Source organism: Propithecus coquereli, unplaced genomic scaffold (assembly GCF_000956105.1).
Source record: "Propithecus coquereli isolate 6110/MARCELLA unplaced genomic scaffold, Pcoq_1.0 Scaffold122, whole genome shotgun sequence".
In the NCBI taxonomy this organism is placed as follows: Eukaryota; Metazoa; Chordata; class Mammalia; order Primates; family Indriidae; genus Propithecus; species Propithecus coquereli.
This window is the reverse complement of record NW_012136303.1, coordinates 5,346,926-5,364,319: the sequence shown is the minus strand read 5'-3', so window position 1 is coordinate 5,364,319 and position 17,394 is coordinate 5,346,926. Positions and strand designations below refer to the sequence as shown.

At 54.5% G+C, this 17,394-nt stretch overlaps 1 protein-coding gene across 1 annotated transcript in view; it reads left to right on the top strand.

Moving 5' to 3' along the window:
• Positions 1-14,917, top strand: part of ANGPT4 (angiopoietin 4) — a 41,747-nt gene extending 26,830 nt beyond the window's left edge. Inside the window, exons 4-9 of the mRNA XM_012665778.1 lie at positions 474-706; positions 4,394-4,509; positions 6,832-6,933; positions 8,380-8,546; positions 13,702-13,832; positions 14,752-14,917. Of these exons, the coding sequence (XP_012521232.1) occupies positions 474-706; positions 4,394-4,509; positions 6,832-6,933; positions 8,380-8,546; positions 13,702-13,832; positions 14,752-14,912 (910 nt within the window). The 3' untranslated portion in view covers positions 14,913-14,917. The remainder of the gene's footprint in view (positions 1-473; positions 707-4,393; positions 4,510-6,831; positions 6,934-8,379; positions 8,547-13,701; positions 13,833-14,751) is intronic.
• Positions 14,918-17,394: the final 2,477 nt, after the last annotated feature.

The window sequence follows — 17,394 nt, the reverse complement described above, 5'->3', positions numbered from 1 at the left end:
CCCAAGTCCTGGGCATCTTTCCAATCTGTGCAAATGCCCTCTGCCTCCTTCATCGCTGCAGAACATTTCCCGGGATGCCCAAACACAACAGATTCACCCAGTCCTGGCTGTCGGGGATCTAGGCCGTTTGCTATTCCCTATTACAAACACTCCCTCGAGGGCATTCTTGCCCCTGCTCCCTGGAGGATACCTCCTGGGAGCTGACTGCTGGGTCAAAGAGTGACCGTACATGACCGATTTGATCATGGCTACCTGGTTGTCGCCCTGCCCGCCCCTGCCACCCCAATCCATATTCCACCTCAGTCTGTGCCTGCAGTGGGCACAGACTGTCGGGCTGTGTAACCCTGGGCAGGCCGCTCCACCTCTCTGAGCCTCAGCGCCGGTCTGTAGGGGCCCTGGAGCCCCGGGGAAGCGCGCGGGGTGACTGTCTGGCGGGGACGAAGCCTCACCCCCGTGCGCTCCCCGCCCCGCAGCGCGCTGGAGACCCGGGTGCAGGCCCTGGAGACGCAGCAGCAGGCGGAGCTGGCCAGCCTCCGCGGCGAGAAGGAGCGGCTGCGGCGCCTGCTGGGCCGCCAGAGCGGCGCCCTCGCCGGCCTCGAGCGCAGCCTGCGCGCCGCCAGCAGCAACTCCAGCCTCCTGCAGCGCCAGCAGCGCCGGCTGCTGGAGTCGGTGCAGCGTCTGGTGCGCGTCGTGGCGCAGGGCCCCGGTGAGCGAGCCGCGTGCGCCCCAGTGCGGCGGGTGAAGGGCGGGAGAGGGGAGGAGATCCCTGCTCACCCTCACGGTTCTCTCCGGGCCTGGGACCCATCTCGGGAAAGGAACAACAGACAGCAATAATAATGGCTACAACAACAGTCCCAAGAGGAGCCAATCCACACTCTGTCCCTTGGCTCCGTGGGTGACCTTGGGCATGCCCCATCCCTCTCTTGGCCTCAGTTTCCCCATCTGTTTAGTGGAGGTGATAATAACAAGAACAGCCGCCCAGGATTTAGCTCCATCCCCACTTGCTTGGGCTTGCCCTATCCCTCCCTGAGCCTCAGTTTACCTATTTATGGAAGGGAGAGGGTTGGACTCAATGCACCCAAAGGACTTCTCTCACTGTAATGTCCCTACCCCTAAGCCCAAGAGGGCCAAACAGAAGTGAGGCAGCATCCCTGGCCCTGGCTTCTGGGAAGGGAGAACAATGCCTGGGCGGACTCCCCAGCCCTCACTGGGCTTTTAATGGGGCCCACCTGAGTGGCCAAGGCATTCCTGGTTGCAGCTTCACTCACTCAGTGAACAGACATTTACTGAGCATCCACTGTGCAGCAGGCCCAATGCTGGGTGCTGGGGATACAGCAGTGAACAAGACAGTCGTGGTCCCTGCCTCTTGCAAAAATGCCCAGCCCCCTCGTCTGTGGGTCCCAGAGGGAAGGAGAAGGAAACGTGTGTTTTTCAAGTGCCTACTATGTGCCAGATATTCTGCTATCAGTGTTCCTGAAGTTTCCAGGCCATGAAAGGCCCAAAGGCTGTGCTAAGCAGAAGGGACCTTAACCTGAGGCCAGTGGGGGGCACAGGAGGCTTTTGAACAGGATGGGGCTACGTTTAGGAAGCTCTGATTGGAACCACAGGTGGGGAATGGCTTGGTTAGAGAGAAAGCCCGAGGAAGGGGCTCTGACTGCTGCTGGACCGCCATAGGGGAGGCTGGAAGCCTTTAAGGCACAAGGATTCAAGCAACAGTGACGGAATTCCAGGCACCACCATGGCTGACATGGATTTGGGGCAGAGGATTTCACCCTGGCTTCATCTAAGTCCAGCAGAGCCTGCTGGGTAAGAGTTTGAGACCCAAGGAAGCTACAGGCAGGAGAAGCAGATGCCTTCCAAACCATGAGATGTGGGGTGACCCAAACCCATTTCCGGCTCATGCATAGCCCTGGCAGTGAGCTGCCTGAATTAATCCCATGTGTGGGTTTCTTATAGCTCGGCCCAAGGCACAGGACCTGGGCCCAACGCCTCTCCCCACCAGCCCACCATGAATCCAGTCTCCAGCTGTGGCCGAATGTCTGCTCGCCAGTCTGGGTGGGAGGTTGTATTGGGCACCTCACCTCGGGCACCCTTTGCCCAAACACCCTGTCCTCCTCCCCACTGTCACCCGGGAAGGACACTAGGGAGTTGCTTTTGCCCCCTGTCCAGATGGAGAAACCGAAGGAGAGTATAGAGCAAAGGGTTGGATGGGACTCGGCACAGGAACCAGGTGTCCCTGAAGCCTAGCAGGAAGGGAGCGCCCCTGCTCTGCATGGCTTTGTCCTGGGCAGGTGGAGGCTGGTGAAGGGAGAAGACAGTCAAGTCTCCTGCTATTTCCAGGTACCAAGGAGTTCAGTCCAGAGGTTAGAAAAACCCGACGTGTGCTCAGTATAGAAGCAGCATTCGTTAACGCAGCCTGTCTGCCAGCCTTATATATGCTCAGAGCTGGAGACCCGGGGGATGTGTGTCATAGGAAGGGCACTGGCTTTGCAGTCAGATGGACCAGACTTCAAGCACTGGCTTCTTCACTTACTAGCACTGGGATTGTGCACAAGTCATTTAACTTCTCAGAACCTCAATCCTTCTCACCTGTAAAATGGGAGTATCGATCTGACCGAGTTCTTGCCCGGAGGGTCAGAGGAGTTCATGTATGTGAAGGGGCTCAGCACTGTGCCTAGGACCAAAAAGGGGTGACACTGGTACAAATTACCAGCCCAGAGATTCAGAGGGGCCTGGGTTGGGGTCAAACTCTGTTAGATATTAATACCAGTCTATCCTGTTCTTACACACACCCCCCAAATGTTTTTCCTGGCCCCACACTTCCTTTGGAAGTATGTAGCACCCACATGTAAACACTACAATACATGGTGGGTATTTCACTTTTGTTGTTACTGTTATTATTGTTGCTATTGTATTATTGTTGACTAAGGAAAACGATAGGGGACCGAGCCTTGGAAAGGGTGGCTGGAACTCTCAGGCCAACCCCAGCCCTTGGCTCGCTGGAGGAAGTTTGGCCCGTCCCTGCTCACCTGTAGCCCAGCACCGCCTCCCCATGCTCGGCTGCACTCCAGCTCCCCATGGGCAGCTAGGGGGTGCAGACGGGTGGGACAGCGGAGACTCTTGCCTGGGAAGTGTTTATGCATAGGCTGGGATGGATTTGGGGGCCTTAGTCACCTCGTTTGTGATATGAGAACAGCCTCCTTCAGATAAGTACCCCAGATCCAGGATCTGGGATCCATACTTCAGGCGTAAAACCAAAACAGGATGTCCCGCCCCTGGTAGCCTCCTGGTTCCTTATTGGTGTTGATACCTATCCATCTGGAACTTCAGCCCCCTCCTTGGGTACCTGCCCAGAGAGTCTGGATTCTGGTGGAATCACAGCCCAAACGTCTAATTGGATTCCACTAAGTCAGACAGAGGGGCTTTTAAATCCCTGCAGTTTATTTGTCAACAGTCACTTTTTCTAGGCCAGGCCTGAAGGCCTCGAGGACTTTGGTAGGTTTTGGTCTTTAAATTAATACTCCTGATCTCACGCAGTCCCAAGGGAAGAAACATGGGCCGGCCCTCTAAAGCCAGTTGTTGGCTCCCGGGGAGGGTAGAATGAGGGAACCCATGCCCAGGGCAGCAGAAAGATCCAGCCGAAAGGGTGGGCTGTGGAGGGGAGCCCAAGGCCTCCTACCCAAGGGAGCTCCAAGGAGGGAAGGGTCTGCTGCACTTGGGCCAATTACCTCACTCTTGGGCCTCAGTTTCTTGGTCTGTGAAATGGGAAGTACGTCACTGGGGTTCAGGCCCTAATTATCTTCCCCTAGAGGACCCCAGCAGCCTCCTTTCTGGTCTCATCCCCTCCAGGCCCCACTGCACACTCCGGCCAGAGTGCTCTTCCTCAGCGCACAGAGTCTGGGCTCCTCAGCCTGGCACTCAAGGCTGACCTGGCCCTGCCAAAATCTCAGCCAATTTTCTCTCCTCCTCTTTCCTCACCTTCTCTGTGCCAGCCTTGTCCTACTCTCTCCATTTCACCAAACAGCCATAGGTCTGTCTGACCTCAGCCCTAGTCTCATGGTGTAAGTCATTTCCTCTCCCTGGCCACAGCCTCAATTTCCCTTCTGACACCCTCCCCTGCACACACGAGGACAGTTTCCCCCTGGGATCCTTTGCCTATGCTGTTCCCCTCTGCCTAGAACATCCTCCACTTGCCCACCTGGGCAACTCCTGCTCATCACCCAGGTCCCAGCTCACTGTCACCTCCTCTAGGAGACTTCCCAGGTCCGATCCATCTCCCTGTCCCCAGCACTTCCCAGCCCAGAACCCGCCACAGAGCAGGCAGGCATGCTCACTGGTCCCTTCCCTCTCTCCTTGCTCACCTGCAGCTGACTTCTGTTTTGTCCCACTGCAGCCTCCATCAGGGCAGCTGAGCAGGTGTTCCAGGACTGTGCAGAGATCCAGCGCTTCGGGGCCAATGCCAGTGGCGTCTACACCATCCATGTGGGCAACATGACGGAGCCCAGGAAGGTCAGGAGGCTCCCTGGGGACCAAGACTGTCAAAGGGTGCTGAACCAAGGGCTTCCCAGACAGACGCCCCATCAGCATCAGGCTTTGTCCAACATCTCTGATACTAGAGAGGTGGGGGTGGCCCTGCCTCCTAAAACTGCCACCCCGTCAGGGGTCAGATCGTAGGGTTAAGCAGAAGTTCCCAAAGTTGGAAGTGCATCTTTCGCCAGCATCTTCCCCAGAGATGTTTTTAATTGGAATAGCAAGAGATAGTTCTGTGTTGCTTAAGGTGATGCTAGCTGTTATTACAAATGAACCCTGAAATTCCAGGAGCTTAGCACAAAGAAGCATCTTTCTAGTTTACATATAGTCCAGTTGAAGGCAGGAGTTGGGGCTTTGCTCCATGTGGGAAATTAGAAACCTGGGCTGATGGAGGTGCCCCTGTCTTCAATGAGTAGCTTCCAAGGTCACCTGAGCTTTACGATCCAGTCAGAAGATGGGGAGGGGTCAGAGGGAAGCGTGGATGTCAGGAGTGAGGGTTTGGGGCCAGGCCCGGAAGGGGAAAAGTGTGGGTAACAACTATGCCAGGGTCCCATTGCATAATTCCTTTTTCGCTTTCCTTTCAATCCTGATGAATATATCAAGGTGAACGGCTCAGATTGCCTCCAGTTGTCTTGAACTTCTCACACCCACCTGCTAAACTCTCCTTTTAACAAAAAGAGCTCGTTAGCAAAGAGCCTAGGGCTTTGTGCCAGCAACAATGTCCAGCTAGGATTTTATAATATTTTGTTTTCATTATATTTGTTTTTACAATTGCCTGAACAAAGGCAAATGTTACTAGTTTTCCATTTATGGTCCTGATTAGATTTCCTTTTAAAATACATTTAATCTAAGTATTTATGTCAAAAATAAAGGACACAATTTTTCAAAGTTAATATGCAAGATGAACCTAAGTAAATTCAGCTGTGATGGAATTCCGGAAGGTGTAAATGGCTGAAATTTGGGAGCATGGATAGAGAGGGAAGAGCTGGTCTGGAAGGCAAGAGATCCGGGCTCACACCTCAGCTTTGCTTTTGACTCATTTGCCGTAAGCAAGTTCTTCCCTTCTCTGGGCCTCAGTTTCCTTTCCTGTACCCTTTGCAACCCCCATTACAGATGCCACTGTCTTCTCCTCCTTAGCAGGCCTTTTCCATCTCAGAGCCTCTATTCTTGCTGCTTTCTCCACTGGAAATGCCATTCCTACTGTCTCTACCTGGCAGGCACGTCGTCATTCAATGGTTGCTTCCAATGCCGCCTCTTCCAGGAAGGCTTCCAGGTTTGCCCAGTGACTCCTTCTTGGGGCCCCTCCTTGCAGCTACCCAAATGTTCATAACTAATATTCTCCCTGCCCTATCATACCCTCTCCCAGACCAAACCAGCCCTGAGGGTTGATTTATCTCTGATTTGTTGATGATTCATTTACTACAGGGCCAGACACCGTATTTGTGTCTATTGAACATTGAACATGTACTGAACTGGCTAGAAAAATATGTGAACAAAGGTTAGGCTGAAAGATCAGTTGCCATAGATATAAGCTCTTCAAGAGAAAGAATTCTTATCCATAGCAGCATCCCTAGTGCCTTGAACAGAGCCTGGAACATAGTGTAGGTGCTCAGAAAACATTTGTCCACTGAATGACACTAGTAATAGCATTTCCTGAGTCTACACCATGCACTAAGAACTTTATACCTATTGGTATTTAATTCTTACAATGCTGGGTGTGGTCGCTTGAGTCTGTGATCCTAGCTAGGGGGAAAGGCTGAGTGGGGAGGATTGTTTGAGCCCAGGAGTTCAAGGCTACGATAAGCTGTGATCGCTCCACTGCCCTCCAGGCTGGGCAATAGAGCAAGACACTGTCTCTAAAAAAAAAAAAAGAAAGAAAAGGGAAAAAAAGATTACAGATAAAGAAGAAAAGAAAAGAAAGAGGGAACGAAGGAAGGAAGGACCTCCAGTTACCTAGTATATTCCAGGCTCTGTTTTAAACACTTTACAAGACTCGTCTCATTTAATTCTCACAACAGCCCCAGTTTGCAGGTGAGAAACTGAGGCACAAAGAGGTGAAGGTATGAACCCCCATTTTGCAAATGAGGAGAAGAAGGCTCTGAGAGGGCATCACTTACCCATCATTTTAGAAAAACGATGACAATGGATGGGGAATTTGAACTGGATCTTTCTGATGCCCTTGACCACTGGGCTCACCTGTTGCTCTGGAGGGGTCTATCAGCGAAGTCACATTTGGACCAGCCCAGACCAGGCTTCTGGCTGCCTCCAAGAGCTTCCAGGTGCTCCCCCCATTCCCTCCAGGTGTTCTGTGACATGGAGGCCAATGGAGGCGGGTGGACCCTAATCCAGCGCCGTGAGAACGGCAGCGTGAATTTCCAGCGGAACTGGAAGGATTACAGACAGGTAACACTGCTGCCCTGGGGAGAGCCCGTTCAGCCCTGAAACCTGGGGCGGGGGCCGGGTTTTGGGAAGGGGACTGGATGGCCCTCACCCCTTCCCAGAAAAGAATCGGCTCACTTAAAGCTGACCACCCTCAAATAGATTTGCCCGGTGCAGATTTACTTTCTGGGATGCTATCACCTGAATTGAACACTCTTTTTGAAAGTTCTGACATACGTCCTAAGAATGAAAGTTTAACTTTATTTTTGTTCAAAGTTTTGGAAAGATAATACATATACATTTCCAAAGAAAAATCTCTAAAGAGTACAAAGATGAGACAGAAAAATAAAAACTCCCCCAGCCACTCCTGACTGCATTGCTTACATGAATATCCTGGTCTTTCCACATCTGCAGGAGAGATTCTTTAATGTGGAATCGTGGGCTCAAAGACCACGTGCACTTTATAAGATGAGAAATAGAGCCTGATTGTCTTCCAACTTTTTAAATTAAATTTTAAATAAAGTGGTTTTGGCAAGCTGACTTAAAAGCTCTTAAAGTTTTCAAAACAAAAGAAATAGAAAAAGATAGCCACAAGGTAATACAGCAGTATTATTATTTGTGTCTGCTGGCTGTTCATTTGACAAATACTTAAAAATAAATACCAAATTATGAGTGTTCTGGAACCAGTCGGGTTTTAAACAATCATTAAAATGGCAGAGAGGACGAGCGTGTTCAGAGGCATAAATACATAAAGGAGTGTTTAATATTAACCATCAGGCTAAGCAGTGGCACATCGTGACAAAAATGAGGAGCGGGGCTTAGGTGTGTCCCTGTCCTTGGTGCTGAATTATGTTCGGCCAAGGGCGTTGGGACAAGACACTCCCTGCACTCTTAACTTTACATTTCTAGTTGCTGAAATTTTGTGATGGCTGCTGTCACTGGACAAAGTTTGCTCTACCATTTATGTAGGTGGTTAAAATCTTTTATTCGATTTTTATTGAGGTTTAATATACATGCAGCTAAGTGCACAAATCTCAGTGTGAGCGTAAGGCTCAGTGAATGTTTCCATATGTATTCAGCCATGGGACCACCATCCAGAGCTAGATGCGCAATACTTCCAGCACTCCAGAAGCCCCCTTTGTGTCCCCCCCAGTCAATACCCCCCACAAAGGTAGTCACTATTCTGACTTCTGTCACCACAGATTAGTTTTGCCTGTTCTTGAACTTCAGAGAAATGTGATTTCAATTATTTTCGACAGGTTTTTACATTTGCAAACGTCTTAGTCTTTCTCCTCTGGGGGGGGGGGGCTCCCGCCCCCAGGCCTGCCTGCCCTGTACTTATGAACTTGATCATTAGGCACAGTGGTTTGGGATAAGTGGCCTGGGAGCCTGGCCCAGCCCAGCTCCTCAGCCAGGGGTGCGGCCTCCCTCCTCGGCGTGGAGCCCACCCCCGCTTTCCCCTCCCTGTAGGGCTTCGGCGACCCAGCCGGGGAGCACTGGCTGGGCAATGAGGCGGTGCACCAGCTCACCAGCGGGGCAGCCTACTCTCTGCGCGTGGAGCTGCAGGACTGGGAAGGCCACGAGGCCTACGCCCAGTATGAGCGTTTCCAGCTGGGCAGCGAGGGGCAGCTGTACAGGTGGGCTCGGGCCCCAGGCTGGTGGGGGGGCTGGGGTCCCTGGGCTGGTGGCTACAGAGTCTGCACCAAGGGTCAGTCCCTGGGCGTCTCCTGTTCTGACCATCTGTCCTCCATTTGGGCACACGTCACGGGGTCTGGAGGCGGCTGGTTAGCGCTCAGCATATCCCGGCCGCTGGGTGGGGTGGAAAGAATGTTGCTGGCTCCACCATCCCAGGAGCAGGAAGGGACATTCCAAGGCCAGTTACCCCGAGTCAGCCATTTTATGGAGACCCAGAAGGAGGGAGGTGACTTGCCCAGCCTGTCCTATGGCCTGGGATTGGGTGGAAAGGTCCCTGAGCTAGGAGGCGGGAGACCTGGGCTCATTCTGGCTCCGCTCCGGCTTGCGAACGTGGCCGAGTCAAAGGTGTGGCTTCTTTGTGCCTCTGTGTCTTCAACAGCAGGATGGGCTTGAATATGAGGATATTGTAAAATCATCAAGGTTTCCCACTCCTTCCTCAGCCTGCTTCTTGGTGTCTTTAGGAAAAGAAATGAGCACTTATTGAGCACCTACTACATCCTGGGCACATTACTCCATTTAATCCTCCCCACAACACTTTGAGGTATGCATTACTGAACCTACTTTAGCAATATGGAAGCTGAGGCACTGAGCTTAAGTAGCCTGTCCAAAGTTACAATTTCAGCACAGCCTGGATTTGAACTCAGGTCTCCCTGCCACCAAAAGTCATGGTGTCTCCACATGATGTTGCCTCTTTGAGAAACTCAAGGATCTTGAAGATAAGCCGGGGTCCTGGCTACCTCTGAACCAGGACAGAATTGAATCTATAGACTCACACTCATGGGGATGCAAAGGACCTCACACGTCGCCTGGTTCTTCAAAGGTTGCCAGAATCCCTTCCATGCTGCAGTCATCATTCAGATGCTGGAATACCTCCGCTGATGGGGAGGTCACTTCCTTCCAAGGAATCTCAGAATGAGATTCAGAGATTCTCTGAATCCCTGTCCAAATCCCTGAATCTTTCTGCTCTCCCCCCTGCACTTTACACCTAATTCCATTTCTGGGGACTTAGTGATGTGCCGCCAACTCTCTTCTTATTAGATGTCCCCTGCTCCCTCCAGCTAGGTGGTTCTGACATCCCTCCTTAGGGAACCCATCCCCAATCTGATAATGTTCCTCTTTAAAGTGCAAGGTCCAGAGCTGAATGGAACATTCCCTGGGTCTGGCTGGGCAGGGCTGAGCTGGATGCCCCCTGCCCCTCACAACTGACCAGGGAGGAGCCACAGTACCCTGCCAACTGCTACTCAAGCCCCTGGCCACCAAAGCAAAGGCTTAAGTTCTGACTCCATCCCTATCTCCCTGAGTGACCCTGAGCAAGTCCCTCCACCTTCTCATCTGTAAAATGGGTGCCTTAGGTGTAACTACTGCATTCAGAGTGTTATGGGGCTTGAATGAGACACCACACATAAGGCATTAACACAGTGCATGGCATTTAGTAAACACTTAGCAAATAACAGTACAGTCACCTTCCCGAGGCAGCCCTTTACACGCTTGCCTGGCCTGCTGTGTGCGAGCTGGAACCAGGCCTGTCTTGTTCACTGCCTTTCCCATCCCCAGTGACTGGGTACAGGACAAATGCTTAAGAGGAAGCTGAGTCTTTCCTATACGCGTGGCAATGAAGTCTCACCTCCCTGATCTGATTCTTGGGCAGCAACTTCTGTGGTCCTAAGTGCAGGATCTGCCATTTGTCTCGGGGATGAAATATCAGGGGAAGCATCTCTTTGCACTGAAGAATACAGACTCTGGGCTACAGCTATACCACCCTGAACACACCTGATCTTGTCGGATCTCGGAAGCTAATCTTGGGCCTGGTTAGTACTTGGATGGGAGAATCCGGGCCCTGGAGCCAGACTGCCTGGATACCGACCCCAACTTCACCACTTACTGGCTCCGTGACCTTAGGCAAGTTACTTAACTTCTCTGTGCCTCAGTTTCCCCATCTGTAAAATATAGTCTCTATATCATAAATGGGATAATCTGTGGTTAGGCACCTAGCATATGGTAAGTGTTAAATAAAAGTTGGAGATATACAAACAGTATATTCAAAGACAGAAATATGACATTTCTGCATCTACATCTTTATCTATAGTGTTTGTGTCCATCTATACAAACGTGCACGTGTGTTACATTCGGAACCTCTTGCCATGGTCTCACGTGTGACTTTGATGCACTCTCTCTGGCCTCCTGTCTGAGCTGTGGAGAGCTCCGTGCCCACAGCTGCAGACAGTGTTGCCCACGTTTACTTGGCCTTTGCAGGGCCCTAAATAATAACAGTGTATTGAACACTTGCCCTGTACCAGGGATGTGCCAGCACGGGTCATTTTGGGAAGGATAAGAGTGGGCTCTACCCCTCAAAGTCATTCACAGTCCAGTGTGTGTGGGGGGGCATGTCCACAGGCAACCCCACGCCCCCAGGGAGACAGGAGCTGCCTATAAGGAAAGCCCCCTATAAGGGGGCATAGAGATGCTTGTGCAATCAGAGAGGACTCCCTGGAGGAGGTGAGACCTATAATGAACGGGTATTCTTCAGACAAAGAAAGGATAGGAAGGGCATGCCAGGCAATGGGGATGTTCTGAAAAAAGGCGGAGAGAGAGTTGACACCCAGCAGGGCCACACGTACCCCCAACAAGAGCGAGACTCTTTCAAGGGCCGCTAAGATCCTAAGGAAGAATGTCTGCTTCTTTGGGAAAAGTCGAGGAGGCTGTGGTTAGAGATCCTCAGCCTCTGGGGCCTGGAGGCTGCTGGAGGAGGGCTAGGGGAGAGGGACAGAGCAGACATTGGCCCCTGTGTCCCCACTCTGCGGGGTCAACTGGCTGGTAAGGTGGGGAGGATCCCCACAAGGAAGCCCAGGGGTGGGGTGTGTTCACAGTCAGCAGCTAGAGAGTGGTGCAGGGGTGGGGTGGGAGGAGCACCTCATTTGTCAGATGCAGGTGTGGGGACCCGGACCTTATGGAGCCCGGTTGGGGAACACGCTTAAGCCTGCAGAGGAAGTGGCCACTGCAGGGGTGGGGGAGGGGGAGAGAGCACACACATACGCGCACACACGAATAAGCTACATCAACAAGCACACACCAAGACATACCCAGACGTGCACAGAAGCTCTCACAGGGGAACACACACACAAGCCCAGGTACAGAGACGGATTCCAGAGCACGCGCTCAGACCCCCGATAGCACAAACTCAAAACCAACACACATACACACACAGGCACAAAGAATAGTAGCCAAATGCTCACAGCTGTAGACACACAGACTCACACACAGATCCACGGGCACGTGGAAAACACACCCTGTGTGTCTTATTTGGGGACCCCCAAGACACTCATGTATTTGTTTGAGTTTCTTCAGGCCTGAGCCATAGACATACTTCAAGTGCATCTGAAGTGGGAGTTCCCCGGCCCGTGACTTGGGGGTCCTTCAAAGGTCACAGATCCCCATCCTGCCTCCCAGAGGGGAAGGGAAGAGAGACTCGGGGACAGCAGAGGGGCTGGTGTTGCTGGAGTGACCCCGAGAGACCAATCACCTTCGTCCAGCCTGATTCCACTGAGCCCCAGGTTGAATGTGACCCCAAACCTCAGCCTGAGCCCTGAACCTGGCCTTGAGCTGACATCACTGAGCCCACAGAGGGAGCCCTCGATGGCCAAGAGGAGAAGCCAGGACTGTCTGAGAGGCTGGGCCAGCCTGCCTGTCCCCACCACAGGGAGCCCCGGGCCAGGCAGGCCTCCATGCAGCGGGGTTTGCAACACCAGTCCTGTGAGCCCAGAGTGTGGTGGTTAAGGGCGCAGTGAGGGCTTCGCGGCTGGTCACTGCCATCTCGATCCCAAGGGCGGTGCCACTGCCTCACCACAGACGAGCCCATGGGTGAGAGGTGTGGGGATGGGCCAGCCACATCCTCAGTCCCCACACTCCCTCTGTACCCTACGGGGGGCATCTCCCAGGCAGGCCCTGCCCTGGGAGGGCCAGAGCTTCCTCGAGCTGCCCCAGCTGCATCTGCCATCCTCGTGCCTCCACCCAGCAGGACCTTCATAAGCACTTCCAACCCGGCTCCCTGCCACGGCTGGCAGTGCGGGCCGCCCCCTCCAGCAGCAAGCACCCCATCCCCTCTCCAGCCAGGCTCAGCTGTGGGCCAGGCGCCGAATAACAGCAAGCGCTCACCCTGCGAGGCACCTCTCTGCACCCTTCACATGCTCACGTCATTGAATCATAGTGACAGACGAGGCCGGCACTGTTAATGTCACTATTGTTGTTAGTATCATTGGAACAGATGAGGAACCCGAGGCTTAGGGAGGAGGGAGTCTTCCCCAGGTCACGCAGCTATCAGTGGCAGAGCTGAGGTTTGAATCCAAACATTCTGCCCCCAGACCTCATGTTCTGTATCACCAGGTAGGTGTGGATCTGTCCACCAGGGCCACAGAGCCCAGCAAAGAAATACAAACGTCCTCCAGCTGGCTGCAGATGTCAATGTCGCAGAACCGGGCTGCCCCGTGACAGAGATCCGTGGGGCTGTGTGGTCAGGGAAGGCTTCCTGGAAGAGGTGGTGAGGAGGTGTGATGGGGCTCTGTCGTCATCCGCTGGGCAGCAGAGTGCACACAGACCCCAAGTCAGACCATTCTGGGCTGGCCTCTGGCTCTGACCTCATTCGTTCTGAGACCGTGGGCAAGTTTCTTTGGCTCTTGGGACCTCCCTTTCTTTGTGTGTAAAACGGGAACAATGGGGTGTTGTGAGGATTAAATGGGAATGACTTAACCCATGCAAAGCACTTTGAACAATGCCCGGCACATAGTAGGTGCTCAAAAAAAATGTTAGCCATGTCCTCGTTATTATCATCATCGCGATCATGCTCACTTCTCTGCAATACGGGGTCAGTGAGAGGAGGGAGCCCTGGCACGCAGTAGGGGCTTTGTCCTGGGAGGCAGCAGGCAGGTTGGGCCATCCAGTGGGGGAAAAGGCCCAGCACCCACCCAGGCGGGGGCTCCCCCTCCAGGGACAGCCACAGGGGAAACCCAGCCTGGGACGCAGCCCCTGGGGAGGCCTTTCCTCAACACAGCTCCAACCTGACTCTGGGCCCCTCTCCTCTCACCACTTCTGGGTGGCCTCCAGGCTTTCTCTGAGTGGGTACAGCGGCTCGGCAGGGCGCCAGAGCAGCCTGGTCCTGCAGGGCACCAACTTCAGCACCCGTGACGCGGACAACGACAACTGCCTCTGCAAATGCGCCCAGATGCTGTCTGGAGGTGGGTGCGGGTCAATGCTCCATCCACGCCTTCTCCCGCTAGGCCCTCGAGGTCCCCTCCGGGGTCCCACCTCCTCCTAAAGCTGACACCACCAGTTTGCCTCAGAGACCAGGCTAGAGGAACACTGAGGGTGGGGCCGCGGGTGGAGGCACAGTGACCCATCCGTCCCTACCTCCGGCCTGAGAACGCCCCACCCCTCAGGCCAAGCAGGACCAGGACTGGGGAGACGGGCCAACAGAGGTCACAGCGTGGGACGTGGGAGTACGTGAGAGCCAGAGACAGAGTGGGAAGGACAGAGACAGGAGGAGAGACCTCCTGAGACAGAGACAGGGACAGATGGAGGCAGAGGGAGACTCGAGGCTGGCAGAGAGCTGCGTGGGGACAGAGGAGGACTCAGGGAGAGCTGGAGAGAGGAGCGCAGCCCGGGCAGAGGCCGGGGGATGGACACGGCGTGAGAGCGAGGGCTCCAGAGAGACAGGACGGAGACCAAAGAAGAGGCAGAGGCTGGCAGGGAAAGAGGAACAGTCAGGAAGAGACACACACAGACAGACACAGCCCAGAGACCACCAGAGAGGAAGAGCCGAACCCGGTGTGTGCGAGCCTCAGAGAGAGTGACGACACCCCGAGAAATACGGGGCGGGCGATGGGGAGGGGTGCGGGCCGAGGGAGGGAAGGCGAGGGAGGAAGGCAGGGTCACAGAGGAGGCATGTCCTGAGGCCCCAAAGGCAGGGGTCTGTTGTCCACCCCACCCCCACCCCACCCTCCCCCACGCCCACCCGGCTGCATCTCCAGTGAGCCGGCTTCCCAGAGGAGGCAGCCGCCCCGGTTAGTCTTTGTTCTCTTTGGGGTACAGGGGCTGCCCTCACCCCACTGGCCAGGCCCCCACTCCCCACAGCCTCTTTCCTCCCTCTTCCGCCAGGGTGGTGGTTTGACGCCTGCGGCCTCTCGAACCTCAACGGCATCTACTACCCGGCTCGCCACCACGTGCGCAAGCTCAACGGCATCCGCTGGCACTACTTCCAGGGCCCCAGCTACTCGCTGCGTGCCACTCGCATGATGCTGCGGCCCGTGGGCGTCTGACGGGCAGGCGGCCTGGAGGCCGGACCACCCAGGAGGAGCCCGGCCTTGGCATCCCGTGGGCAGCGGCACCCAAGCACAGGACGTAATGCCAGGGTCTCGTCCTTTATGCCCTGGGCCTCCTGAGCCACCCTCCTTGCCCCAACAGTCCAGAAGTGTCACCTGCCTCCTTGTTCCGCTCAGTCTGTGAAATGGTGGGGGTTTGGGGAGCCCTGCCTCTGAGGTACCCCTCGCCTCTTCCCTCCTCCCTCCTGCAGGGCCTCCCTGCCAGCCTGAGAGTCACAATACCCCGGATGAGCTGAGAACAGGCCAAACTTGGCTCCTCAAAGGAATGTGTGACTAGGGGTAGGATTGCAGACAGGTGGGAAGGTATTTGCAGGCAGGAAGCTGCCAGAGGGGTGGCGGGGGAGGCTCAGATTCTATCCCTGGGGTGGGTGAGAAGGCCATCTCCCACTCCAAGCTCCTGTTCCAAGCTTTCGTAGACTTGAGATGTCCTTGAACTTTCTTTTCAAGGCTGAAGGGGCTGCCTCCACCCCCAATAGGTGGATTAATCACAATTTCCCCTCCACACTCCACCATGCTCCTATGTCTGGAGCTCAGGGGCTTCAGGAGACCGAAAAGGCATTATTACTTCACCCCCAACATGTCCTAAAGTGTGTTCCACAGGGAATAACTAAGGCTCCTCTCTAAAAGTACCTGTTATCAAGTTAGAAAAGGAAACAGCAAGTCAAAATGAATAGGTATTCTTACCTGCAGGACTTGTCAGAGCCTTTAATGTGGTCACTTGCCTTGTAACTGCCCACAGGGGCTATCACGGGCAGCTTTCTTCAGATTTACTTATTTGGAAATCAGTCCTGTTTGTTCCAGGGCATCTCTCCAGGCTGTAGATGCCCTTGGAAAAAGTTGGTCCTCGCCCATCATGAGGAGCCCCAGGGCCTGTCCTCCACGCCCAGCTGTACTCAACCTTCTTGGCTACAAGGGCCACAGTGACAGTCTCAAATGGCCTCTAAAACAACTGGAAGGAAGCTTTGGGTTGAAACAGACACACATCATCCCTGAAGAAGGGTCTAGAACTAAGTCCCTGTCTGTGCTATGTGCTAATGTCCTCCAAGGCTCCTTCTGGCCCCACGAAGCCGGATTTCTGCCCGTGTGGCTGCCCTCAGGACTCCCTGTAACCCCAGCTCGCCCAGGCTCAAGGGTAGGGATTGGTGGGCAGGACAGCAGGCTCCGGGTCCAGATCGCTCCCGCCTCCCAGCCGGAACCCCGAGCCCCCTCCTCCCCACCTCGCCCAACAGCGATGCTGCTTCCCGGCTTTGCCTGAGTTTGGGGGACCAGGGGTCCCTCCTGAGCTTCCTTCAGAGGCTGGAGTCAGGAAGGGTCCACAGCCACTCTGCCACCCGCGCCATCACTGTGTCACTCTCAGCCGCTCGTCATTGGCCAACACCCAGGCCCAGCCAGGCCCCACCTGCCCTAGCCCAGGGTACACCTCTGTCTCCAGAAGGTTTTCCCCAGAATGAGGCTGGGCCGGTGGGAACCGAACACCCTCATCCCACGTGGCTCTGCCCCAGCCCCTGCGTCCCACTCCCAGCCGACCCCGAGTAAACCCAGCACAGACTGACTTTGATCCCCTTTGAGGGAAACAGCACTACCCCCCCCCCCCCGCACCCCCCCCCCCCCCCCCCCGCAAGCCCCAGAGGATGTTGTTGCTAACGGCGGCATTTCAGGCAGGATGGGGAAAGCGTTTAGCGGCAGGTTGCTGCCCAGCAAGCTCAAACTGCTTTACCCGGCATCTGCCCAGTAGACCTTTATTGAGCATCTGCTGTGTGCGGTGTGGCCCTGTGGGCAGTCTTTAGGCGAGTGGCGCAGTCTCTCAAGGCCACAGCTGTCTTGCCAAGTGTCAAAGCCTCAGTTGTCTTATCTGTAAAATGAAGATGTAAGACTCCCTCCTCGCTGGGCTGTGGAAAGGAGGAAATGCACCATGTTTATCAACTTGGTAACAGAGCTCAGCATGAAACAGGTGCCTAATAAATGTTTGTGCTCAAAGAGGTGAGTGGGGTGAGGAAGGCATCCCCCCAGGGCATGCCATCCCCGCTCCTGGGCCCCTGTGGATTTCTGTACCCACAGCATTTATTTTTGTACTGCGGAGCTTACGGGCTGGCTGCGTGCTGGAGAGGAGGTGGGAGCAATGCCGTGAGCCCAGGGACAGGACTCCCCTGGGTGGGCTGAAGGCCGAATCTCTGTCTGCACTCCCGTGTTCTAAAGGCCAGGAAGCCGATTTGGGTTACACTCAGACACCTGTTCTTAAATATTCATCCTTCCTTCTCACCTTCCTTCCTCCTCCGTGCCAGGACTCTCGGGCACAAGGGAGAGAAACTCGATCCTAAGGCGTAAATTGACTCATGTAACTGGGAAGTCTAAGGGTGGATGCAGGCGAGGGTAGATCCAGAGGCTCAAATGATGTCGCTCCACCTCTCAGCCCTACCAT